Source organism: Bufo bufo, chromosome 1 (assembly GCF_905171765.1).
Source record: "Bufo bufo chromosome 1, aBufBuf1.1, whole genome shotgun sequence".
NCBI lineage: Eukaryota > Metazoa > Chordata > Amphibia > Anura > Bufonidae > Bufo > Bufo bufo.
Genome location: NC_053389.1, coordinates 642,026,099 through 642,051,913, shown reverse-complemented (window position 1 = coordinate 642,051,913; position 25,815 = coordinate 642,026,099). Strand labels below are relative to the sequence as shown.

General features: G+C 46.8%; 1 protein-coding gene across 1 annotated transcript in view; it reads left to right on the top strand.

Moving 5' to 3' along the window:
- Positions 1-11,842: 11,842 nt before the first annotated feature.
- The window catches only part of MINDY2 (MINDY lysine 48 deubiquitinase 2), a 105,014-nt gene continuing 91,041 nt past the window's right edge, over positions 11,843-25,815 (top strand). Inside the window, exon 1 of the mRNA XM_040413881.1 lies at positions 11,843-12,492. Coding sequence (XP_040269815.1) covers positions 11,848-12,492 — 645 coding nt within the window. The 5' untranslated portion in view covers positions 11,843-11,847. The remainder of the gene's footprint in view (positions 12,493-25,815) is intronic.

The window sequence follows — 25,815 nt, the reverse complement described above, 5'->3', positions numbered from 1 at the left end:
GGTGATGGTTTTATTGGTACCGATTTGTGGGACATACGCCTTTTTGATCACTTGGTGTTGCACTTTTTGTGATGTAAGGTGACAAAAATGGCTTTTTTTGACACAGTTTTTTTTATAGTGTTTATCGGACTGGGTGGATCATGTGATACATTTATAGAGCCGACCGCCACGGACGCGGCAATACCAAATATGTCTATTTTATTTATTTATTCCTAATTTTTTTTTAATTTCTTACTTGGGGAAACCTTTTCTTTATTTTTTTATTTTACACTTTGCGTCCCCTATAAGGTCATACAAGACCTTTGGGGGACATTTAACTTCACTTTTTTTCCCCCCACTATTGATTTCTCCTGTAACTGGGGCTGACATAGTAGCCCCAGCTACAGGGGAAATACACCCCTCAGAGGGGCTGTACAGCACTATACAACGCTGTACCGCCTCAGTGCAGGGCTGATCGAGGTCTGTAGAAGACCCGACAGCTCCTGCACTCTCCTGACCCCGGCGTCGCCGGAACAGGAAGCGCATAGCGATCTAGAAGTCAGGGACACCTGGGCACTGCTGTCACTGACAGTGGGCGCCCCGCACGATTAGCGTGCAGCTGCCATCTCTGAATAGAAAATCAGAAATGTCCATTCAGAGATAGAGATCCACCTACCGGACGTTTATAGTCAACGGACAGACGGGAGGTGGTTAAAACAGCTGATCAGCGGTGTACAGGGTGTGAGGGCCCCACCAATCACATACTAATGACACATCCTGAGGACAGTCATCAGTATTAAACACCCGGAAGCCCCCTTTTTCACAATATCCTCAGGATAGTTCATCAATCTCAGATCTGTGAGGGTCTGTGTGAATAGGATGGAAAGCTGTGATTACCCTGCTCCTCCGCTTCAATGTAGACGGCACGTAGGTAAACGCTGAAGAGGGTGCCTGGAGTTAGACCCCCACCAATCTGATATGGATAGCCTATCCTGAGCATAGCATCAATATCATGAATCCCCCTGTAAGCCATATATAGTACTGCCAGTGGGTACTTTATTGGGTAACTTATGTGGCACCACTGGTTTTCAGCTGTGTGTTTTTGCTCTTTGGAGTTTTTATTGCCATCTTTTGCACCTTTAGTTTTTGATGTGCTTTGTGGTGAAAAAAATGTAACACCCCAGAGTTGTGTTACTAAACTCTTTTACCCCGCTACAATCTCCTAAGAGCATTAACTTTGTCATCTGATGTAATTCTACATTATATCCTCACAACTGTGCATTATAAACCATGTAAACAAGGCAGACATAGCAGAGCTGGGGAGGGTCCAGAGCAGGGCAACTAAAGTAATAACTGGAATGGGGCAACTACAGTACCCTGAAAGATTATCAAAATTAGGGTTATTCACTTTAGAAAAAAGACGACTGAGGGGAGATCTAATTAATATGTATAAATATATCAGGGGTCAGTACAGAGATCTATCCCATCATCTATTTATCCCCAGGACTGTGACTGTGATGAGGGGACATCCTCTGCGTCTGGAGGAAAGAAGGTTTGTACACAAACATAGAAAAGGATTCTTTACGGTAAGAGCAGTGAGACTATGGAACTCTCTGCCTGAGGAGGTGGTGATGGTGAGTACAATAAAGGAATTCAGGAGGGGCCTGGATGTATTTCTGGAGTGTAATAATATTACAGGCTATAGCTACTAGAGAGAGGTCGTTGATCCAGGGAGTTAGTCTGATTGCCTGATTGGAGTTGGGAATTTTTATTCCCCTAAAGTGGGGAAAATTGGCTTCTACCTCAGTTTTTTTTTTTGCCTTCCTCTGGATCAACTTGCAGGATAACAGACCGAACTGGATGGACAAATGTCTTTTTTCGGCCTTATGTACTATGTTACTATGTTACTATGTTAAATGTATATTGTTGCAATTTCCATGTTCACCAGCAGGTGGCAGCAATGTGTTAGCAAGGACATAGGTTCAGCTTAGTACATCTAAGCTGGAATAGTTTTAGCTCCCCCTCTGTGAGCAGAGTGGACTGCGCCCACATCCTGCAGCATGGGGAGAGAAGGAAGTTAGTGGTAGTATAGCCCACCCCCTGCTAGGGGTAGGGTGTGCATGTTAGGAGCTCCAAAATATAGGGAACCAAGCCAGGATCTTGTCTCGGCTGAGAAATTGATCAAATCCCCAGCCTGAGCCCTGCAGCCTCAGCTGGATAAAACAGCAGACAAACTTCCAGTTCCAGGAAGAAAGCATACCTTGAGAAGATAACTGTGAGTAAAATCCAGAGACCCTAGGAGAAGCCATTCTTTCTCAGCTAGTCAGTCCCCATACAGCAGAAGATAGAAAGTGCAGAAGCCAGATTCCTGCCACACAAGTTTAGAGCTACAAAGCAGACGTCCTTTCCTGCAAGCTCCAGGTTGATGGAGCAGACGATTTATTCCTGCCAACCATTGCCAATACCTGCTGGGACCTAAGACTAAAGCTGTATCTTGTTTGGATGAAAGTTACAATCAGTAAAGACAAGTTTGAACTTTACCAAAGGTCTGGATCTCAATTTCTGCTGCAAAATCCCTCTATTATTCCTACTAGCACTACATTCAATTTATTGCAAGTGAGCCAGGATCCAGGAGTCCAGCCGTACCCAGGTAGGAGACACTGTTGACACAATTAACACCACCATACAGAGACATTACACCACTCTGGCATTCCTAACCTGGGGCGTGAGTTATAACACCTTGGAGGGCCCTGTGACAGTACCCTGCGCACGCTGCAATTGGCGTCACGAACAAAACTATAGACTATCACCTACACCTGACCCAGCCATTGCATACCCCGGTCCAGCTCGTTGCATTTTTGGCGTCACAAATAGGATCGGATCGAATTGTGTGCCTATCCCTGCCATAACCGGATCCAACTGTGAGCCAACAGGATTGGATCGAATTGTGTGCCAACAGGATGAAATTGCATGTTTAACAGTACTGCAAGATCTCAGGATTGTGCCAAAACCCTAAAAATTGACTTTATTGCTTTATTGCTGTGCCAGAAAGCGCTAAAACGTGCGTACCAGCACTCCAAGGGTTAATTCGCCATATTTGTGTAATGGCGCCGCTTCTTCATGCCCTTCAGAAGCGGGAAAACTCAAGAACGCCCTCTTATGAGCGCGAAAATGCTGAATATGCCCCCGTAGAAGTGGGAACTCTCAAGCCTGCCCTCCAAGAACTTTTCAATGTGAGCCAAGGGAGTGGAGACTCCTCTCTCTGGGCTCCACCCTCATTCCCTGTACCAAGTGAGAGAGGAGACACAGGAAACATGGCGCTCCCATCACCTAAGTGGGACCAAATGGCGATACAAGGAGAGCTAGTCTACCAGGCTACCTTACCAGAGATCCGGGTCTCCCAGATCGTGAAGAGAGCTGGCCCCTGTACGTTCATAGTGTGCCCGGAGCCTGCGCATGCCGCGACTGGTGAAGAGACAGCCGCCGACGACCAAATCAAGATGGCCGCCGTTTCTGAACCCGCTCCCGCGGAAGAGGATATTGCATCTACAGTCCAGACCCTGGAGGCTGTGGATCCCTCTGCGACGGCCGAGCACACGGACCAGACATCCCCCAAGATGGCCGCCGACGCCGAGCCTGCTCCTGCGGAAGACACCGCCGATCAAGTCGCCTGCACCGCTGATGGCACCTAAAGCCCCAGATGACTACCAGGAGGCACCGGACCCGGCTGCGACATCAGGTAGGAGCAGTCGCGCTCCCTGAGGCTCAGACCCGGTCCGAAGCTGCCCCTGCATCATTCCGAGAGGACTCTGATACTCCTGGTGGGCCCAAGCCAGCTCCGCCACGCACACATGCTGGTGCGGCGGAGGTGGCCGTAGTTTCCACTCCGCCGCCCAGAACCAATACCTCCAGAGCGGGAAGCCTCAATCCCGAGGTCCCATTAGAAATAACAGCTCATGCCCAGACCTCGTGGGAATACAAAAGAGCTATAGAGGAATAGGTCAAGCAAGTTCTAGATGACCCCCGGCCCGGTGACTCAAAGCTCATAAGGCGCACCGGGACAGTCCTATGGTTTGCTGTGGAGAGAGGAGTGGGCTTCCTCCAGGACAATCATTCCGGTGCTGAAATATTTGTGGGCCGCCGCTCCGTTAAACGCCACTACTTACCACAAGCCTGTCACAACCTGTACGCAATGGATCAAGTGGAGTATACCCTCATGCGCTCCATCCAAGGTCCGTTTGCTGCTGGTGTAACCTTACTTGCCAAGGCATTATCCCCTGCCTTAACCCCAAAGACCTGGCAGGAAGACCCAGGCTCTGCAGGGAGAGTCCGCTGTTTACAGGAGACCCAAGACGGCAGGATGAGGTTTAGAGAACAGCTCCAGCTAGAACCTGAACCACTCATCCCTGACCTGGCCGCACCACCAACCCTACGGGTGGCCCAGATCAACAATTCAGTTCTCACCTTCAATCCCAGGGTGCAGCCATATGTCCTACCCTGGAAGCTGCCACAGGCACTCTCAGTTTGCCTACCAGAGCCGCTTCAGCCGGAGGTATTGACCACCTCTGCACCGGCTAGGGATCTCGGCTTGCAGCATGTCACAGCTGCATTCACCAATTCCAAAGGACACCACAAGAGGGCAGTGGCGCACTACTACTACTGCTGCTACTCTGAGCTACCAGAAGCAGGAGCGCCCTCTAATGAGCTTCCGCAGCTCTGGCAGCGAGGAGGATCTTGACGTCCTTCTCTAAATGCCTTCCTTTTCTAAAAATAAAGGACTAATGGAGCCACGTCATGGACTGTTCCTGACGGGTGAGGTGAGTTGGCATTGTTTTAATATTTTCTTTTACAGGTTGCCCTATTTCATCCTTACCATGATGGTCATGTGCAGTAAGGACTCCCCCCATCATCATTAACCCCTGATGTCCAAGTTGACATTGTTTTATCCCATTTCTCAGGTTACTTGATAGCCTTATGGATACGGTTCTTAATATGCTGCTTTTATGTGTTTTATATGACATTTTATACCGCCTAATGGATTACAATTAACTTTATTATTCTTGTGGATTACAATTGACTTTTGCCTGTTTCCAGAGGATTCTACATCAAGTACTTCAAGAAAAAGGACTCAAGCTATATTTGAGAATATATTGCACTAATAAATGCATAACGTATTTGCACTTTTTTTCCAAAATGGTTACTGCAACGTTAAAAGCTTGTGCAACGAGCCGGACACTGGGTCACTGGGGCAGCTATGCAGTGGGTCAGATTTAGGTGTAAATAAGTTTGTGACGCCAGTTGCAGCTTGCGCAGGTACTGTAAAAGGGCCCTTTAAGATGGTATGAGCGCACGTACTAGGTTAGGAATGCCAGAGGGCGATATTGTCTCTATTTTGTGTCAACGGTGTCTCCTACCTGTAATACGGCTGGACTCCTGCTCACATGCAACAAATTTGAGTGCTATAAATAGGAGTAATGGAGGAAAGATGGAATTCCACACAGAGAATAGGGTCTAACTTGTCTTTACTTGATGTTATAAGTGGCAGCTTTAGATCCATACAATTTACAGCAATAGTCTTTAGGTCCCAGCAGGTAGTGGCAATATGTGGCAGGAATTATATCTATATATTCTGCATCTGAACATACGCCTATAGATCTGGCAGGTATCTGTCTTCTGCTCTGTCTTGGGTTCTGCTTAGTTTGGGCCTGACTAGCTATGGAGGTACTTATCTTCTCCTTGTTCTGGAATCTGTACTTACAGGACTGCTCGCAGGGAATGGTGGTGTCGTCCTGGAGATATAGAAGTTCTGCAGTTGCTGCTTTCTTTGTCATCCAGCTGAGGTAAGGTACTCAGGCTGGGAAGGTTGCTTTGGGCCTCAGGTTAGGCCTGAATCCTTTGTTGGGATCCCTGTTTTTTTCTGGGAGCTCCTATTCACACACAGCCTACCCCAACAGGGGGGCTGGTGCACACTCACTAGAACTTTCTGTCCTCCCTCTGAAGTAAGAGTCTGAACATTCCACTCCTCCTCAGATGGGGGGGGGGGGCTAGGCTGGAATGGTTTATTCCAGTCAAGGTATACTAACTTTGCCTACAGACTATCTGCTACATACTGCTGCCACCTGCTGGTGTACATGGAAATTACAGCAAATATATAAAATACAGATATAGACATGGCAATGCACATTGAGATTACCTAGGATATTAACACATTCACATCTTAACATAATGAAGCTGGGTGACAGAGTTTAGTGACATACTCTGGGATGTTACACTTGCACCCAAAGAAAAGACTCAAATGTGTACCTGAGCTCTTTGTGATCTCTACGTGATATTCTTGCACAAATTTTGCCTAAATGTTTACAGGTTATGCAACGTTCAAGTATAATATGCCTATTGTGTGTATTTTTTTTTATAGGTGCGGCAATGTGACCTCATGCACTTATTGTGATAATTGCACTTAACTTTGCACTTAACCAGATATGTAGCAACTTACTCTTGTGTGCCTTGCTTTACAGCTCTTGTTCTCTTTTCCATTTATACGGACTGCCTATATGAACGCTTAATACTAATGGCCTACACCCTGTGTTATATACCCATAGGTACCCAGGGTAGGACCAAGTGGTAAGTCCTGCCAGGTCTAGTAACTACACGGGTAACCCTGCTGCTTCGGGAATGGTTAGAGGAGTTTTTGACCCCTCCTTACCGTTTGTTATTTGTTCAGGATTACTCCCATCCTGAGGTGTCTTCCAGGAGTTCCATGGGATTATCATACCCTCCTCCCATGACATTGCCAGAAGTGCATGGAGACGCTAATACCTCCCCTTCTGAGCCTTTGCCTAAGGTATGGCGCCTCAAACCTCAGAGCCACTTTTAGCTACCCATAGTCACCATAGTGATTGTGCTATAAGCCTTATATTTTGACTTTGGTGCAGGGAAGGGAATATAGGATAAAGCCATCCTTCCATTTGCGTGCATTTCATTACATAATGGCGGGACTACAGAGTAAAGACACCCCCATGCTTTCTTTGGTGTTAGGATCCGGAACATTTCAAAGTTAGTCAGTAGTGATTGCTTAGTGCAGACCTTTGGTTCACTGGTTATACAGAGAGGGAAACTGTTAATTAGGACACCCTACTCATGCGGGCAGGAACCTAGGGTAGCCGTTTTGTGTTAGTCTTTGTATGTCTTTATGTGTAATACATGCAGCACTTTGTATTTATTTGGGTACCCCAGAGCTGGTTCCTCTCCCTCCTAAGCATAAGCCGAGGGCGGCTTAACTCGAAGTAAGGGGGAATGTAACACCCCAGAGTTGTGTTACTAAACTCTTTTACCCCACTTCAATCTCCTAAGAGCATTAACTTTGTCATCTGATGTAATACTGCATTATATCCTCACAACTGTGCATTATAAACCATGTTAAATGTATATTGTTGCAATTTCCATGTTCACCAGCAGGTGGCAGCAATGTGTTAGCAACGACTTAGGTTCAGTTTAGTACATCTAAGCTGGAATAGTTAATTCCAGTTTAGCTCCCCCTCTGTGAGCAGAGTGGACTGCGCCCACATCCTGCAGCATGGGGAGAGAAGGAAGTTAGTGGTAGTGTAGCCCACCCCCTGCTAGGGGTAGGGTGTGCATGTTAGGAGCTCCAAGATATAGGGAACCAAGCCAGGATCTTGTCTCGGCTGAGAAATTGATCAAATCCCCAGCTTGAGCCCTGCAGCCTCAGCTGGATAAAACAGCAGACAAACTCCAGTTCCAGGAAGAAAGCATACCTTGAGAAGATAACTGTGAGTAAACTCCAGAGACCCTAGGAGAAGCCATTCCTCCTCAGCTAGTCAGTCACCATACAGCAGAAGATAGAAAGTGCAGAAGCCAAATTCTTGCCACACAAGTTTAGAGCTACAAAGCAGACCTCTTTTCCTGCAAGCTCCAGGTTGATAGAGCAGACGACTTATTCCTGCCAACCATTGCCAATACCTGCTGGGACCTAAGACTAAGGCCTCTTTCACACGGGCGTCATGGTTTTTTGCCCGGATAAGATGCGGGAAAATGCAAGATTTTTCAGCGCGAGTGCAAAACATTTTAATGCGTTTTGCACGCGTGTGAGAAAAATCGGCATGTTTGGTACTCAAACCCGAACTTCTTCACAGAAGTTCGGGTTTGGGTTTGGTGTTGTGTAGATGTTATTATTTTCCCTTATAACATGGTTATAAGGGACAATAATAGCATTCTTAATACAGAATGCTTAGTAAAATAGGGCTGGAGGGGTTAAAAAAATAAAATATAATTTAACTCACCTTAATCTACTTGTTCGCGCAGCCCGGCTTCTCTTCTTTCTTCAGGACCTGGGTAAAGGACCTTTGATGACATCACTGCGCTCATCACATGGTCCATTAGCGCAGTGACGTCACCAAAGGTCCTTTTCCTACTGCACAGCAAAGATGAAGACAGAAGAGAAGCCAGGCTGCGCGAACAAGTGGATTAAGGTGAGTTAAATAATTTTATTTTTATTTTTTTAACCCCTCCAGCCCTATTTTACTAAGCATTCTGTATTAAGAATGCTATTATTTTCCCTTATAACCATGTTATAAGGGAAAATAATAATGATCGGGTCCCCATCCCGATCGTCTCCTAGCAACCGTGCATGAAAATCGCACCGCATCCGCACTTGCTTGAAGATGCTTGCTATTTTCACGCAACACCATTCACTTCTATGGGGCCTGCGTTGCGTGAAAAACGCACAAAGTAGAGCATGCTGCGATTTTCACGCAACGCACAAGTGATGTCAGGATCCAGGAGTCCAGCCGTACCCAGGTAGGAGACACCGTTGACACAATTATCACCACCATACAGAGACATTACACCACTCTGGCATTCCTAACCTGGGGCGTGAGTTATAACACCTTGGAGGGCCCTGTGACAGTACCCTGCGCACGCTGCAATTGGCGCCACGAACAAAACTATAGACTATCACCTACACCTGACCCAGCCATTGCATAATTTGGCGTCAGATTGCATACCCCGGTCCAGCTCATTGCAAAAACACTGGTGCCTTTTTTTTATTTTTTGCTAATGGAGTTTTTCTTTAGTTTTGTGGGGAGAGGAGGGGTGGTCTCTGAAATAAAAACAACATTCATAAGTATAAATACAAAACACCACTGGAAAAAAACAAAAAAACACTAGGTATGAAAAAACCACAAGCAATTTTATGGCTTTTTTTCCGGTGAAATACCAGCCCCAGATGATAATTGAGGGTCTATGAGAAATATAAAACGCAGCACACACAAACAAATGGTCTTTTTGTTAGGCTACTTTCACACTTGAGTTTGTATTATCTAGGGCTGCAGCTAACGATTATTTGAATAATCGATTAGTTTTTGATAATTTCATCGATTAATCGGGAAAAACACCAAAATGACAAAAAAAAGGGGTTTATATGATTTTACTTGTAAAATTATGCTTAAAGGCCATATTAAAACAAATATATGTGTCATCCACAGATCTACCCCATATCAGTGTCATTCACAGATCCCTCTTCCCATAACAGTGCCATACACAGACCCCCTCCATAACAGTGCCATCCACAGATCCCCCTCCATAACAGTGCCATCCACAGATCCCCCTCCATAACAGTGCCATCCACAGATCCCCCTCCATAACAGTGCCATCCACAGATCCCCCTCCATAACAATGCCATCCACAGATCCCCCTCCATAACAGTGCCATCCACAGATCCCCCTCCCCATAACAGTGCCATCCACAGATCCCCCTCCCCATAATAGTGCCATCCACAGATCCCCCTCCCCATAACAGTGCCATCCACAGATCCCCCTCCATAACAATGCCATCCACAGATCCCCCTCCATAACAGTGCCATCCACAGATCCCCCTCCCCATAACAGTGCCATCCACAGATCCCCCTCCCCATAATAGTGCCATCCACAGATCCCCCTCCCCATAACAGTGCCATCCACAGATCCCCCTCCCCATAACAGTGCCATCCACAGATCCCCCTCCCCATAATAGTGCCATCCACAGATCCCCCTCCCCATAACAGTGCCATCCACAGATCCCCCTCCCCATAACAGTGCCATCCACAGATCCCCCTCCCCATAACAGTGCCATCCACAGATCCCCCTCCCCATAACAGTGCCATCCACAGATCCCCCTCCCCATAACAGTGCCATCCACAGATCCCCCTCCATAACAGTGCCATCCACAGATCCCCCTTCCCATAACAGTGCCATCCACAGATCCCCCTCCATAACAGTGCCATCCACAGATCCCCCTCCATAACAATGCCATCCACAGATCCCCCTCCATAACAGTGCCATCCACAGATCCCCCTCCATAACAGTGCCATCCACAGATCCCCCTCCATAACAATGCCATCCACAGATCCCCCTCCATAACAGTGCCATCCACAGATCCCCCTCCCCATAACAGTGCCCTCCACAGATCCCCCTCCCCATAATAGTGCCATCCACAGATCCCCCTCCCCATAACAGTGCCATCCACAGATCCCCCTCCCCATAACAGTGCCATCCACAGATCCCCCTCCCCATAACAGTGCCATCCACAGATCCCCCTTCCCATAACAGTGCCATCCACAGATCCCCCTCCCATAACAGTGCCATCCACAGATCCCCCTCCCCATATCAGTGCCATCCACAGATCCCCCTCCCCATAACAGTGCCATCCACAGATCCCCCTCCCATAACAGCCCCAGCCCCAGCCCCGCCGCTCACAGCAGTATTTCTTAACCGGCAGTAACTTTCACTTTAAATCACCGCATCTTTATTACCTTACAATGAAGCTCCAGTAACAGGCAGAGAGGGCGGCAGCATAACGTCACTTACTCACGTGACGCGCCTGCTCCACCCACTTTATAAATGGAGTAGGCGTAGCCTGTGCATCACGTGAGTAAGTGACGTTACGCCGCCGCCCGCTCTGCCTGTTACTGGAGCTTCATTGTAAGATAATAAAGATGCGTGATTTAAAGTTCAAGGACCCGCAGGCATAGCGCCTGACCGCCCGCATAGCCACGAATCGGCCGATTATTCTATAACGGGATTCGTTCACAACGAATCCCGCTATAGAATATTATCGATAACGTCAATTAATCATTGCAGCCCTAGTATTATCTGTAACATAGCCAAGACGGATCCGTCATTAACTCCATTGAAAGTCAATGGGAGACGGATCCGTTTTCTATTGTGCCAGATTTGGTGTCCGCCTCCAGAGCGGAATGGTGAGTGAACGGAGGCAAACCGATGCATTCTGAGCGGATCCTTATCCATTTAGAATGCATTAGGGCGAAAACTGATCCGTTTTGGACCGCTTGTGAGAGCCCTGAACGGATCTTACAAACGGAAAGCCAAAACGCCAGTGTGAAAGTAGCCTTAATTAGTTGTTTTTTTTGGGGTGTCTGCCTTTTTTTTAATGCAGCATAATGATGCTTTTGGCGGTTTTCTCCTTTATAAAATAAAAAAAAATATGGTTCACCGAACTCTTTGGAAAAAAAAAATGCTAAAAAAAAGCTATAAAAAAAAACTACACGATGTTTCCAAGGCATTTTTTTGTGTCGAAAAAACGCTAGAGCAAATTTGTGTGTGAAAAGGAGGCTTACATCACTGGTTTTATCTTTGTAGGTATGTGCCAAGGTGTAACATTCTACATCACTACCGCATGGTGCCCCCCCCCCAATACAGCAGCGACTCAGAGATGCCCCTCCCCACACTCTGGTCAGTCACTGCTCAATAAACTTTATTGATAAGGGGAAGACATGAACACTAGAAATCAGCCTCCTGTATACATCCGGAGATGGGCTTACAGCTGTGACGTGACGTCAGAAGGGGCGGGGCTGTCATGGCGGCTGGGACCGCTGCGGTCCCGGTGAACAGGAGGCGCCTCCCGGTGATGGAGAGCCCCCGTACAGCGCCGGTGTGCAGCGGCAGTGTGCTGGCGGAGACCTCTCAAGCTGTGGCCTTGGACCCTGTGACGATAGATGTGGAGGTGACGAAGCCTGTGCTGCGTCCCGGGGATGACAGCGCCCGGCAGCGAGTACCGGCTGCAAGCAGCGACCAGGCGGCGGCGGGCGGGCACAGGGAGGCCGAAGAGCTGTCGTCCGTGGCTATGAATGGGAGCACGGCAGAGAGTGGAGAGACAGGACTGGCTGTGCCCGCTGCCCTCACTCCTGAGGAGCCCAGCAGCAGTGGGCAGAGCATCCCTGCAGGGTCCCAAAGCCTGGACTCCCTGGAGTCCTTCTCCAACCTCATCTCCTGTCCCAGCTCCGAGCTGAACAGCGAGGGGGCAGACGAGAGGTTGCTGGGGGCAGAGGAAGAGGACGATGCCAAGGAGGCGCAGGCTGCCAGGGACAGGTACCCCGGGCAGTCCGTCTACCACATCAAGTGGATCCGCTGGAAGGAGCAGAGCACCCCCATTGTTACCCAGAACGAGAACGGACCGTGCCCCCTGCTGGCCATCATGAATGTGCTGCTCCTGGCATGGAAGGTACTGCAGCTGTAGGATGGCATGATGCCTGTGTGGCCGCAGTGAGAATGTCTACTAGACATGTTGTATGTGTGTTGAGTACCAGTCTAGCTAAGATAGCAGCTTTGTATTGGGTCCAACATAGGCACATGCAAGAGGGTTGGGCGCTCGGCGTGCCGTCCCCGAGGGTTGGGCGCTCGGCGTGCCATCCCCGAGGGTTGGGCGCTCGGCGTGCCATCCCCGAGGGTTGGGCGCTCGGCGTGCCTTCCCCGAGGGTTGGGCGCTCGGCGTGCCGTCCCCGAGGGTTGGGCGCTCGGCGTGCCTTCCCCGAGGGTTGGGCGCTCGGCGTCCCGTCCCCGAGGGTTGGGCGCTCGGCGTCCCGTCCCCGAGGGTTGGGCGCTCGGCGTCCCGTCCCCGAGGGTTGGGCGCTCGGCGTCCCGTCCCCGAGGGTTGGGCGCTCGGCGTCCCGTCCCCGAGGGTTGGGCGCTCGGCGTCCCGTCCCCGAGGGTTGGGCGCTCGGCGTGCCGTCCCCGAGGGTTGGGCGCTCGGCGTGCCGTCCCCGAGGGTTGGGCGCTCGGCGTGCCGTCCCCGAGGGTTGGGCGCTCGGCGTGCCGTCCCCGAGGGTTGGGCGCCCGGCGTGCCGTCCCCGAGGGTTGGGCGCCCGGCGTGCCGTCCCCGAGGGTTGGGCGCCCGGCGTGCCGTCCCCGAGGGTTGGGCGCCCGGCGGGCCGTCCCCGAGGGTTGGGCGCCCGGCGTGCCGTCCCCGAGGGTTGGGCGCCCGGCGTGCCGTCCCCGAGGGTTGGGCGCCCGGCGTGCCGTCCCCGAGGGTTGGGCGCCCGGCGTGCCGTCCCCGAGGGTTGGGCGCCCGGCGTGCCGTCCCCGAGGGTTGGGCGCCCGGCGTGCCTTCCCCGAGGGTTGGGCGCCCGGCGTGCCTTCCCCGAGGGTTGGGCGCCCGGCGTGCCTTCCCCGAGGGTTGGGCGCCCGGCGTGCCTTCCCCGAGGGTTGGGCGCTCGGCGTGCCTTCCCCGAGGGTTGGGCGCCACAGCACACGGGTTTACTGCCACATTCAAGTGACTGGGTCCGCATCCAATCCCACAAGAAATGCGGATCGGATGCGGACAAAAACCCTGATCGTGTGCATGAGCCCAAAGGTGATGTTACTTTGAAGTACTGTATATTTCCAGCCATAAATGCTAATTAAGGCTACTTTCACACTTGCGGCAGAGTGATCCGGCAAGCAGTTCAGTCGCTGGAACTGTCTGCCGGATCCGTCAAAACGTATGCCAACTGATGGCATTCGTAAGACTGATCAGGATCCTGATCCGTCTTACAAATGCATTCAAATGCCGTATCCGTCTTTCCGGTTGTACGGGAATTCAGGCAAGTGTTCTGGAATTTTGGACGGCGATAAAACCGTAGCATGCTGCGCTATTATCTCCGTCCTGAACAGTCAAAAAGACTGAACTGAAGACATCCTGATGCATCCTGAACGGATCGCTCTCCATTCAGAATGCATGGGGATATGCCTGATCAGTTCTTTTCCGGTATTGAGCCCCTAGGACGGAACTCAGCGCCGGAAAAGAAAAACGCAAGTGTGAAAGTAGCCTAAAGCTCCTTTTTTTTCCTCGACAGACAATGATTAGAGTTTGAACGCCCAGTCCTTATTTACACAACAGTAATGATGAAACCGCTGTAAAAAAAAATAGCAAAACTGTAAATTTTTCATGGCCGTTTTTTCACAAATGCCTTTTTGAAAAATAACCGTTAAAGACGACGCCCTTGAATTGTAGGAGGCCTTAAAATTGGACAAAATAATTCATGTTCTATTTTTTGACTTACAGTATTCGCGATATGTTTACACTCATAGGCTGTCATTGTTCTGAAAATGGCCGTCCTGCCGCTGTCGTGTGAATAAGGCCTTACAGTTCATGTTGGACGATAATCGTATAGTATATATGTATGTAACAACTGAATAATTGTACCGAAAACGCTTGTGAATGAATAAATTACCATTTATCTTTATTGGATTGCGGTGATGTAAAGGTGCGTCGTGATTATTATTTTTTAGATCATTTTAAAAGACGTAAAAACAAGCGTTTTTTGTTGTCCAAATACAGTGAACAATCCTAGATTAGGCGAGTGAACAATTTAATGTACATTATAATCTTTGCATGAAAATGCTGGTCTGTTATCTGCTTTAAATCCCTTAAATGCGCTGTGGGGTTGTACCTGAAAATCTCTGGACTTAAAGAGCACCTGTCACCACAATATGCAGCACAATCTGCAGGCAGCATGTTATAGAGGAAGAGGAGCTGAGCAGATGAATATATAGTTTTATGGGTAACTATTCAGTAAAACTTGTAATTGATACATTTATATCTCAGCTTTTTCTGACTTCATTTGTACACAGAGACCCCTTAATCAGTGGTAGCATTGCCTGTGTAAGAGCTCATGGACACGAATGTTGCAGTTTTTGCAGATCATCAAAAACTGCATACCGGCCATGTGTGTTCTGCGTTTTGAAGAATGGAATGTCCTGCTTTCTATAGAACTGTCCTATCCTTGTCCGTAAAATGGGCAAGAATAAGTCATGTTCTTTCTTTTTTTTTTTTTTTTTTTTTTTTTTTTGCGGGGCCGCGGAGTGGACATACGGATGCGGACAGCACACGGTGTGCTGTGCACATCTTTTGCGGCCCCATTAAAGTGAATCGATCCGCATCCGACCTGCAAAAAAACCGAATCAGATACGGACGAAAAAATACGTTTATATACATGAGCCCTAAATGTGTCTACATAGATAGCTGTCAGTCACTGATAGCTGTACATGGAGGAGGTGTTACCAGTGATTGATAGTGATAGATCAGTGATAGCATTCTCTGTGTAAGTGTGTATACATAGATAGCTGTCACTGATAGCTGTACACAGGGGAGCTGTTATCAGTGATAGCATTCTCTGTGTAAGTGTGTATACATAGATAGCTGTCAGTCACTGATAGCTGCACATGGGGATGGTCTAACTTTCAGAAAAACAGAGGTTTAAATGTAGAATTTACAAGTTTTATAAAACTGTCCTAACATCTCTAGACAAAACATGTATCAGATTTTCAAATGTGCACAAATGCAGCAGCGTAGATGCTAGAAATCCTGATTTCAGAAGTTCCCCTGGTGAGAAGTCTCCCACATTGCTTACATAGTCGCCTCTTTTTGGGTTTGTGTGTCCAGCCAGAGATGGATTTTACACTGTAGACTTTAGGGGAACTCCATTGATCAGTAATAACGGCATATAGTGGGCATGTGCCATCTCTTTCTGGTCAGTGAGGGTCTGTCTGTAGGACGCCCGCTGCGTCCCCTTCCCTGCTCCCAGCTATCCACTGTTCATGGAAAAACACCACCACCAGGTCCACATGAATGGAGCCGTGTTACAGTATCCCGCATGGCAGTGGTTGGCAGCCTCACAGTGCATTTCATAAGCTAAAGGTGCCTCTGTCCATTTGTTCTCATGATTGGACCTCCACTGATCATAATGTTATTGGCATATTGGTAATGCCCTACTACAGGGATCGGCAACCTCCCGGCACTCCAGATGTTGTGAAACTACATTTCCCATCATGCACACTTGCTTGGCTGTTCTCTGAACTCCCACAGAAGTGAAAGGAGCATGCTGGGAGTTTTAACAACAGCTGGAGTGCCAAAGGTTGCTGATCCCTGCCCTACTACGTAGCTGGCAGCAGGAGGCAGCCCATCAAATTGTGCAGCAGAATACATAGTCAGGTCCATAAATATTGGGACATCGGCACAATTCTACAATTTTTGGCTTTATACACCACCACAATGGATTTGAAATGAAACAAACAAGATGTCCTTTAACTGCAGACTGTCAGCTTTAATTTGAGGGTATTTACATCCAAATCAGGTGAACGGTGTAGGAATTACAACAGTTTGCATATGTGCCTCCCACTTGTTAAGGGACCAAAAGTAATGGGACAATTGGCTTCTCAGCTGTTCCATGGCCTGGTGTGTGTTATTCCCTCATTATCCCAATTACAATGAGCAGATAAAAGGTCTAGAGTTAATTTCAAGTGTGCTATTTGCATTTGGAATCTGTTGCTGTCAACTCTCAAGATGAGATCCAAAGAGCTGTCACTATCAGTGAAGCAAGCCATCATTAGGCTGAAAAAACACAACAAACCCATCAGACAGATAGCAAAAACATTATGCGCGGCCAAAACAACTGTTTGGAACATTCTTAAAAAGAAGGAACGCATCGGTGAGCTCAGCAACACCAAAAAACTCGGAAGACCACGGAAAACAACTGTGGTGGATGACCAAAGAATTCTTTCCCTGGTGAAGAAAACACCCTTCACAACAGTTGGCCAGATCAAGAACACTCTCCATGAGGTAGGTGTATGTGTGTCAAAGTCAACAATCAAGAGAAGACTTCACCAGAGTGAATACAGAGGGTTCATCACAAGATGTAAAACATTGGTGAGCCTCAAAAACAGGAAGGCCAGATTAGAGTTTGCCAAACGACAGCTAGAAAAGCCTTCACAGTTCTGGAACAATATCCTATGGACAGATGAAACCAAGATCAACTTGTACGAGAGTGATGGGAAGAGAAGAGTATGGAGAAGGAAAGGAACTGCTCATGATCCTAACCATACCACCTCATCAGTGAAGCATGGTGGTGGTAGTGTCATGGCGTGGGCATGTATGGCTGCCAATGGAACTGGTTCTTATGTATTTTTTGATGATGTGACTGCTGACAAAAGCAGCAGGACGAATTCTGAAGTGTTTCGGGCAATATTATCTGCTCATATTCAGCCAAATGCTTCAGAACTCATTGGACGGCGCTTCACAGTGCAGATGGACAATGACCCAAAGCATACTGCAAAAGCAACCAAAGAGTTTTTTAAGGGAAAGAAGTGGAAGGTTATGCAATGGCCAAGTCAATCACCTGACCTGAATCCGATTGAGCATGCTTTCACTTGCTGAAGACAAAACTGAAGGGAAAATGCCCCAAGAACAAGCAGGAACTGAAGACCGTTGCAGTAGAGGCCTGGCAGAGCCTCACCAGGGATGAAGCCCAGCGTCTGGTGATGTCTATGCGTTCCAGACTTCAGGCTGTAATTGACTGCAAAGGATTTGCAACCAAGTATTAAAAATTGAAAGTTTGATTTATGATTATTCTGTCCCATTACTTTTGGTCATTTAACACATGGGAGGCACATATGCAAACTGTTGTAATTCCTACACCATTCACCTGATTTTGGATGTTATTTCCCCTTAAATTAAAGCTGACAGTCTGCAGTAAAAGGACATCTTGTTGGCTTCATTTCATATCCATTGTGGTGGTGTATAGAGTCAAAAATGTTAGAATGGTGTTGATGTCCCAATATTTATGGACCTGACTGTATTTGTCATTGGCTACGTGTTTCCTGACATTACTATGGTTTTGTTTTCACCCACCAGATCTGACATCAGGATTGAGGAGACACTAATGCGTGGACTCTTTTATTTATGGTCAATGCACAAGACTCTTTGGGCGTTGTATGTTTATCTCAGAAGCTGTTCCGCCCAGTGTGGTACCTGCGTCTCTCCACACCCAGTGTCAGATGTGATGGGGAAATGTAATGATAGTGACTCTAAGGCTACAACCACAAGGTCAGGTTTCTGCATGCAGTTTTGAAAGCCAAAATCAGGTAGATCATAAAGGAGAGAAATGATAAAGGACAAATATGACTTTTCTTTTTTTAATTTATTCCTGGTTTCTAAAACTGCATCAGGAACCTGCACCTGTTGCCATACCCTAATATATCACTGACTAAGTGCTCGTTCACATGACCGTGGTTTGGTTCCGCATCCAAGCCGCATTTTTTGCGGCTCATGTGTGGACCCATTCACTTCAATGGGCCCGCAAAAGATGCGGACAGCACTCCGTGTGCTGTCCGCATCCGTTGCTCCGTTCCGTGGGCCCCCAAAAATGATGAGTCATGTCCTATTCTTGTCCGTTTTGCATACAAGAATAGGCGGCATATCTATAAAGGACCGGACCGCACAACACGGCATGGTTGTGTGAACAAGCCCTAAATCTCAATTGAATATACACTATATGCCCAAAAGTATGTGGAAAACTAGATTTCTGAAGCCACCTTCAGATAGCTTAAGGTAGAAATTGGAGTAAGGCCTCATGCACATGACCGTTGGCGGATCCGCAAAACATGGATACCGGCCATGTGCATTCTGCATTTTGCGGAGCGGCCCCTCAAATAACAGCCCTATCCTTGTCCATAATGCAGACAAAAATAGGACATGTTCTATGATGTAATGGACGTGCGGATGCAGACAGCACACAGAGTGCTGTCCGCAATTTTTGCAGCCCCCATTGACGTGAATGGATCCGCAGCCGATCCGCAATAAAAGCGAATCAAATGTGGACCCAAACCATGGTTGTTTGTATGAGCCCTAACTGATGGGACCTGAAAGTCAAATCCCCTTCCAGTAAGTCTCATCTAAGTTGCACATTGCGACAAAATTTGTGACTTTTGTACGCAAGAGAGAGCCATTGATGCAGCCCACCCCCAGTGCTTGTTGTATGTAGGGACACTCGGGAGCATATTATATTTAGTATTTTTAAGCTGTATGTTAGGTGCATAGTATGGCATTGGATCCTGCCTAGTGAGAGAGAAATCTATTTCTGTGTCAGTTCCTCCTAATTTAGGCCTCATGCACACGAACGGAAGGTACTCCGTCTGCATTCCGTTTCCGTATGTCCGTATTTCCGTTAGGCAAAAAATAGAACATGTCCTATTATTGTCCGCATTACGGACAAGGATAGTACTGTTCTATTAGGGGCCAGATGTTCCGTTCCGCAAAATACGGAATGCACACGGATGTCATCTGTATTTTTCGCAGATCCTTTTTTTGCAGACCGCAAAATACATGCGGTCGTGTGCAAGAAGCCTTACCAGGCAGGCGCTGGAGATACAACCAAGTCGTGCTTCCCTGTGAGCTGCAGCTGTTACCCATTATCCATTGACAGTTAATTGAAAATCTCTATGGTTAATGGTCACACAGTTTTGTAGGTTCCCCACATCTCCAGTGCCCACTGTAACAGAATAGGACCACATCCAGTCCTGCTCAGCTCAATCGAGCCACGCACCTGGATCCAGGGCCGTCTTTTCGAATGGGCACGCTGGGCAGTTGCCCGGGGGCCCCACTTGCCTGGGGGCCCGCCTGCCCAGTGAACCCACCAGCCAACTTCCCAACCGTCATTTAGCAGCGTTGCCGCCAGGGCCGTCTTTACCAAGGGGCAAAAGGGGCAGCTGCCCTGGGCCCAGTTGCTCCTGGGGGGGCCCAAGGCAGCTGCCTCTTGAGCCCTGCTAGCTACTGCCCCGGGTGTCAGGCTGTCGGCTACACAGGCATCATGATCGTACTGTGTTAATGATCTTAATTCTAGGACCTTAATGAGTTTTGATCTAGGACCTTAATGACATCATTACCATGTGACCAGTAACCTAGCAATTACTGGTCACATGGCTATGAAGTCATCACAGGTCCTATCAGGAGTGTTGCAGAAGTTAACTGTGGAGCTTTTCTGTGTAAAGATTACATCAGAAAAAGGTGACATGGGGTTGTTATTTTAATATACTGTAAACTACTGTATAGTGGGGTGCTGTGTACTGTGTGGGGGCCTGTATACTGTGTGGTGGGCTGTATATTGTGTGGTGGGCTATATATTGTGTAATGGGCTGTATATTGTGTGGTGGGCTGTATACTGTGTGTGGGGGGGGGGGGGGTGGCCTGTATACTGTGTGGTGGGCTGTATAGTGTGGGGGGCCTGTATAGTGTGGGGGGCCTGTATAGTGTGGGGGGGGGGGCTGTATAGTGGGGGGAGTGCTATACTGCTGTACTGTATAGTGTGGGGGGCTGTATACTGTGGGTGCGGTATAGTGTAGAGTGCTGTACTGTATAGTGTGGGGGGCTGTATCGTGTATAGTTTGGGGTGCTGTATAGTGTGGGGGTCTATACTGCTCTACTATATACTGTGGGGTACTGTATAGTGTGGGGTGCTAAACTGCATACTGTGTGGTGCTGTATACTATAGGGTGCTATACTGCATACTGTGTGGTGCTGTATACTATAGGGTGCTATACTGCATACTGTGTGGTGCTGTATACTATAGGGTGCTATACTGCATACTGTGTGGTGCTGTATACTATAGGGTGCTATACTGCATACTGTGTGGTGCTGTATACTATAGGGTGCTATACTGCATACTGTGTGGTGCTGTATACTATAGGGTGCTATACTGCATACTGTGTGGTGCTGTATACTATAGGGTGCTATACTGCATACTGTGTGGTGCTGTATACTATAGGGTGCTATACTGCATACTGTGTGGTGCTGTATACTATAGGGTGCTATACTGCATACTGTGTGGTGCTGTATACTATAGGGTGCTATACTGCATACTGTGTGGTGCTGTATACTATAGGGTGCTATACTGCATACTGTGTGGTGCTGTATACTATAGGGTGCTATACTGCATACTGTGGGGTGCTGTATACTATAGGGTGCTATACTGCATACTGTGTGGTGCTGTATACTATAGGGTGCTATACTGCATACTTGGGGGTTTACATCCACTTTAATCATACAACTAAAAAAACGAAATAAATATAGATATATATATATAAATGTACACACACTCTGGTGCTGGTGGGTAATGCTGGTGTGGGTACTGCTGGTGCTGGTGGGTATTAATGTTGGAGTGGCGTGTGTACTGCCTGGGTACTCTACATTGTGACATCACAAAAAAAAAAAATGTTTGGGTTTACATCCACTTTAAGTTATTAGTGCCCCTCAAGTTTTGACTGTAATATCTTATGTGTCCCCCTTATATAGCAATCTTAGAGTTGCCACTCGTTCGAGGAAGTGTAAAAAAGGTGAGGAAAAATAAAGTTTATTACGTGTTGGTGAAAATAACCTTTAGTGCAGAAATGAAACGTAATGTTTTGAGTGGAGCAACAGATTTGACCAAGCTCCATACACCACATTTGTGGATTCCAGCATGGTCACCTTCTCTGCACTAAAGTGCTATTTTTTTTCTAGTAGAGTCTGGTTGTTGCTCAAGGGGACAGTGGCATCTTCGTGCAGGAAATCGAGTTCATCTGATTCCCAGTTTTATGTCAAGATACATGACCCACTTTAGCGATCGGGAGTAATATACAGACTATGACACCTTTCCATCTCTAGGTCTACAGAGACAAAGTTGTCTGCTATTCTCCAGTACCTAACCGTTTCCATGGGACCGTAAAATGAAATCTAGGATCACACCAGCTTCAGATATCTTACGTTATTTACCTGGCATCATCCATTGCAAGGACTAAATTACCACAATGTACAGTCGTGGCCAAAAGTTTTGAGAATGACACAAATATTCGTTTTCACAAAGTTCGCTGCTAAACTGCTTTTAGATCTTTGTTTCAGTTGTTTCTGTGATGTAGGGAAATATAATTACACGCACTTCATACATTTCAAAGACTTTTATCGACAATTACATGACATTTATGCAAAGAGTCAGTATTTGCAGTGTTGGCCCTTCTTTTTCAGGACCTCTGCAATTCGACTGGGCATGCTCTCGAACAACTTGTGGGCCAATTCCTGACTGATAGCAACCCATTCTTTCATAATAACTTCTTGGAGTTTGTCAGAATTAGTGGGTTTTTGTTTGTCCACCCGCCTCTTGAGGATTGACCACAAGTTCTCAATGGGATTAAGATCTAGGGAGTTTCCAGGCCATGGACCCAAAATGTCAACGTTTTGGTCCCCGAGCCACTTAGTTATCACTTTTGCCTTATGGCACGGTGCTCCATCGTGCTGGAAAATGCATTGTTCTTCACCAAACTGTTGTTGGATTGTTGGAAGAAGTTGCTGTTGGAGGGTGTTCTGGTACCATTCTTTATTCATGGCTGTGTTTTTGGGCAAAATTGTGAGTGAGCCCACTCCCTTGGATGAGAAGCAACCCCACAAATGAATGGTCTCAGGATGCTTTACTGTTGGCATGACACAGGACTGATGGTAGCGCTCACCTTTTCTTCTCCGGACAAGCCTTTTTCCAGATGCCCCAAACAATCGGAAAGAGGCTTCATCAGAGAATATGACTTTGCCCCAGTCCTCAGCAGTCCATTCACCATACTTTCTGCAGAAGATCAATCTGTCCCTGATGTTTTTTTTTGGAGAGAAGTGGCCTCTTTGCTGCCCTTCTTGACACCAGGCCATCTTCCAAAAGTCTTCGCCTCACTGTGCGTGCAGATGCGCTCACACCTGCCTGCTGCCATTCCTGAGCAAGCTCTGCACTGGTGGCACTCCGATCCCGCAGCTGAATCCTCTTTAGGAGACGATCCTGGCGCTTGCTGGACTTTCTTGGACGCCCTGAAGCCTTCTTAACAAGAATTGAACCTCTTTCCTTGAAGTTCTTGATGATCCTATAAATTGTTGATTGAGGTGCATTCTTAGTAGCCACAATATCCTTGCCTGTGAAGCCGTTTTTATGCAACGCAATGATGGCTGCACACGTTTCTTTGCAGGTCACCATGGTTAGCAATGGAAGAACAATGATTTCAAGCATCACCCTCCTTTTAACATGTCAAGTCTGCCATTTTAACCCAATCAGCCTGACATAATGATCTCCAGCCTTGGGCTCGTCAACATTCTCACCTGAGTTAACAAGACGATTACTGAAATGATCTCAGCAGGTCCTTTAATGACAGCAATGAAATGCAGTGGAAAGTTTTTTTTGGGATTAAGTTAATTTTCATGGCAAAGAAGGACTATGCAATTCATCTGATCACTCTTCATAACATTCTGGAGTATATGCAAATTGCTATTATAAAAACTTAAGCAGCAACTTTTCCAATTTCCAATATTTATGTAATTCTCAAAACTTTTGGCCACGACTGTATAATATAGAATTATATATCAAATGGTTTACAGAATCTTTAACTGATCCACTAGAAGATTCTACAATTTTTGTTGTGTTGGAAAACGGGGAAAAATTCTTTGTCGGGTTAAAAAAAAATGCAGAATTCTGCAAAGTTTTTTGGGGTTTTGTCACAACATTCATTATGCGCAAAAAATTTGATAATGACTTTGTTTTGCAGGTAACTACGGTTACAGAGGTACCAAACTCATATTGTTTTTATGATGTCAATTTGAATAAAAATATTCTTTGCATCGCCATATTGGGACACTATGGAGCTCTGTAAGGGCTTGGTTTTTTTTGTGGAGAAGCTGTAGTTTTTACTAGTACCATTTTGGGGTACATACAAGTTTTTAATCACTTTTAGTAAAAAAAAAAAATTGGGGGGAACAAGATAACCCAAAAATGACGAATTGCACATACTTATTTTTTTCCAGTTATGGCATTTACCACACTAGGAAAAATATAATATTTTAATAGTGTAAACATTTGTGGAATCGGCAAATTCCGTAAATTTTTTTGATTGTTTATTTTTATTTATTAGTAAAATTGGGAAAGGGGTGTTTTGTATTTTACTGTAACTACTGTGATTTTTACAGGCTGTCTGTCAAGCCGTGGCTCAGGCACAGCTTTTTTCACATCTTTCTTCTGAGATTCCATGGATCCCCATTGACTGCATTGAGGTCTGGCAGTAATCTGGCCAATTTCTGTTGCAGCTAGCTGGATCTCTGAAGTTCTCTCGGTCCTGGTTATTGCAGATGAATGTCTTCTGTATTATGCATCTGGCACCTGCCCTGTATGCAGCGGGCTTAGCTCATGAGCCTGCTCTTTATACATATCCTTAATGCAAATGTTGTACTGGTATGTAATTTGGCATTAAGGGGTTAAAGGCGTTGTCCAGGACTTAAAGGGTTTGTCCGCTTTTTATTATTGATGATCTATCCTCAGGTGCCGGGAGTCAGACCCCTGCTGATCTGCTGTTTGAAGAGAAAGCTGCACTCGTATGAGCACTGCCTTCTCTGCTTGGTTTACCTGCTTGCTGCAGCAATTGCAGTGGTAAGCAGGTGTAAGTATGGCTTCCCCATTCACTTCTATGGAATGGCTCCATCTGTTCAAGTGAATACCACAGAGCCGCCCCATAGAAGTGAATAGGGATGCCATACTTGTAAGTACACCTGTTCACCACTTCAGTTGCTTCGGCGAGCAGGTAAACAGAGCAGAGAAGACAGCGCTCATACGTGCGCTGTCTTCTCTTCAAACATCTGATCGATGGCGGTGCCAGGATTCTGACCCCCGCTGTTATTGATGATCTATCCTATGGATAGGTCATCAATAGTTAAGAGGACAACCCCTTTAAGATAGGCTATCAATATCAGATCAGTGGGTGTATGGCTGATCAGCTGTTTGAAGGGGCTGTAACCTCTTAATTACCAGGCACAGTGTTGTATTTTCTGTAGTGCCTGAACTTTGCACATAGCTCTGTCACATTCATTTGAATGGATAAAAGGAGCTGTATAGTGCACAGCTGTTACAGAATGTGCAACACTATACCTGGTAGACCGTGAAAAGGACAGAGCATTATTAGGCCCCATGCACACGCCCATATCCTTTTAGCAGTCCATGCTGCATCCAAAATATTTGCGGATCCATTGACTTCAATGGGTCTGCGGTCTGCATTTTGTGGACAAGTATAGGACATGTTCTATCCTTTTGCGGAACAGACATACTGTGTACACATGGATCATTTGTGTGCTACCTGCATCCGTATGTCCATTCTGCCCAAAGATAGACTATGTCTGCAAAATGCGGACCACGGCCCCTTTGAAAACAATGGGGCTGGAAATAAAATGCAGACTGCACACCGGCCACATCCATATTTTTATATCCGTATTACGATTTGTGGAGGGCAAAATGGATACTGTCGTGTCCATGGGGCCTTAAAATCTCCCAGACAACGTTTTACAATAATGAAAATAAAAGGTTTTCATATAATTCATTTGAGTACCATTTAGAGATATAACCTCCTGGGCCACAATATAAAATCTGTGACACGTGCTCTGCTGGTATACATGCAAGGTCTAAATATTTATGTTCAGCAGTGCGAGACAAATATATTCTTTAAAAATCATACAATGGGATTTCCATATATTTTTTTTTTTTGATTTTTTATTCTGTCTCTGAGTGGGAATGCACCTACAATGTGAATTTCAGACCCCTCAATGGGAAAACTTGCAAAATCGCAGGGTGTTCAAATACTTCTGTTCCTCAGTGTACATCTTGCAACAATCAGTGAAAAACACATTGCATCCGAATGCCTTCCGCTTTTTACACAAGCCCCATTCACTTCTATGGAACCAGAACTGCAT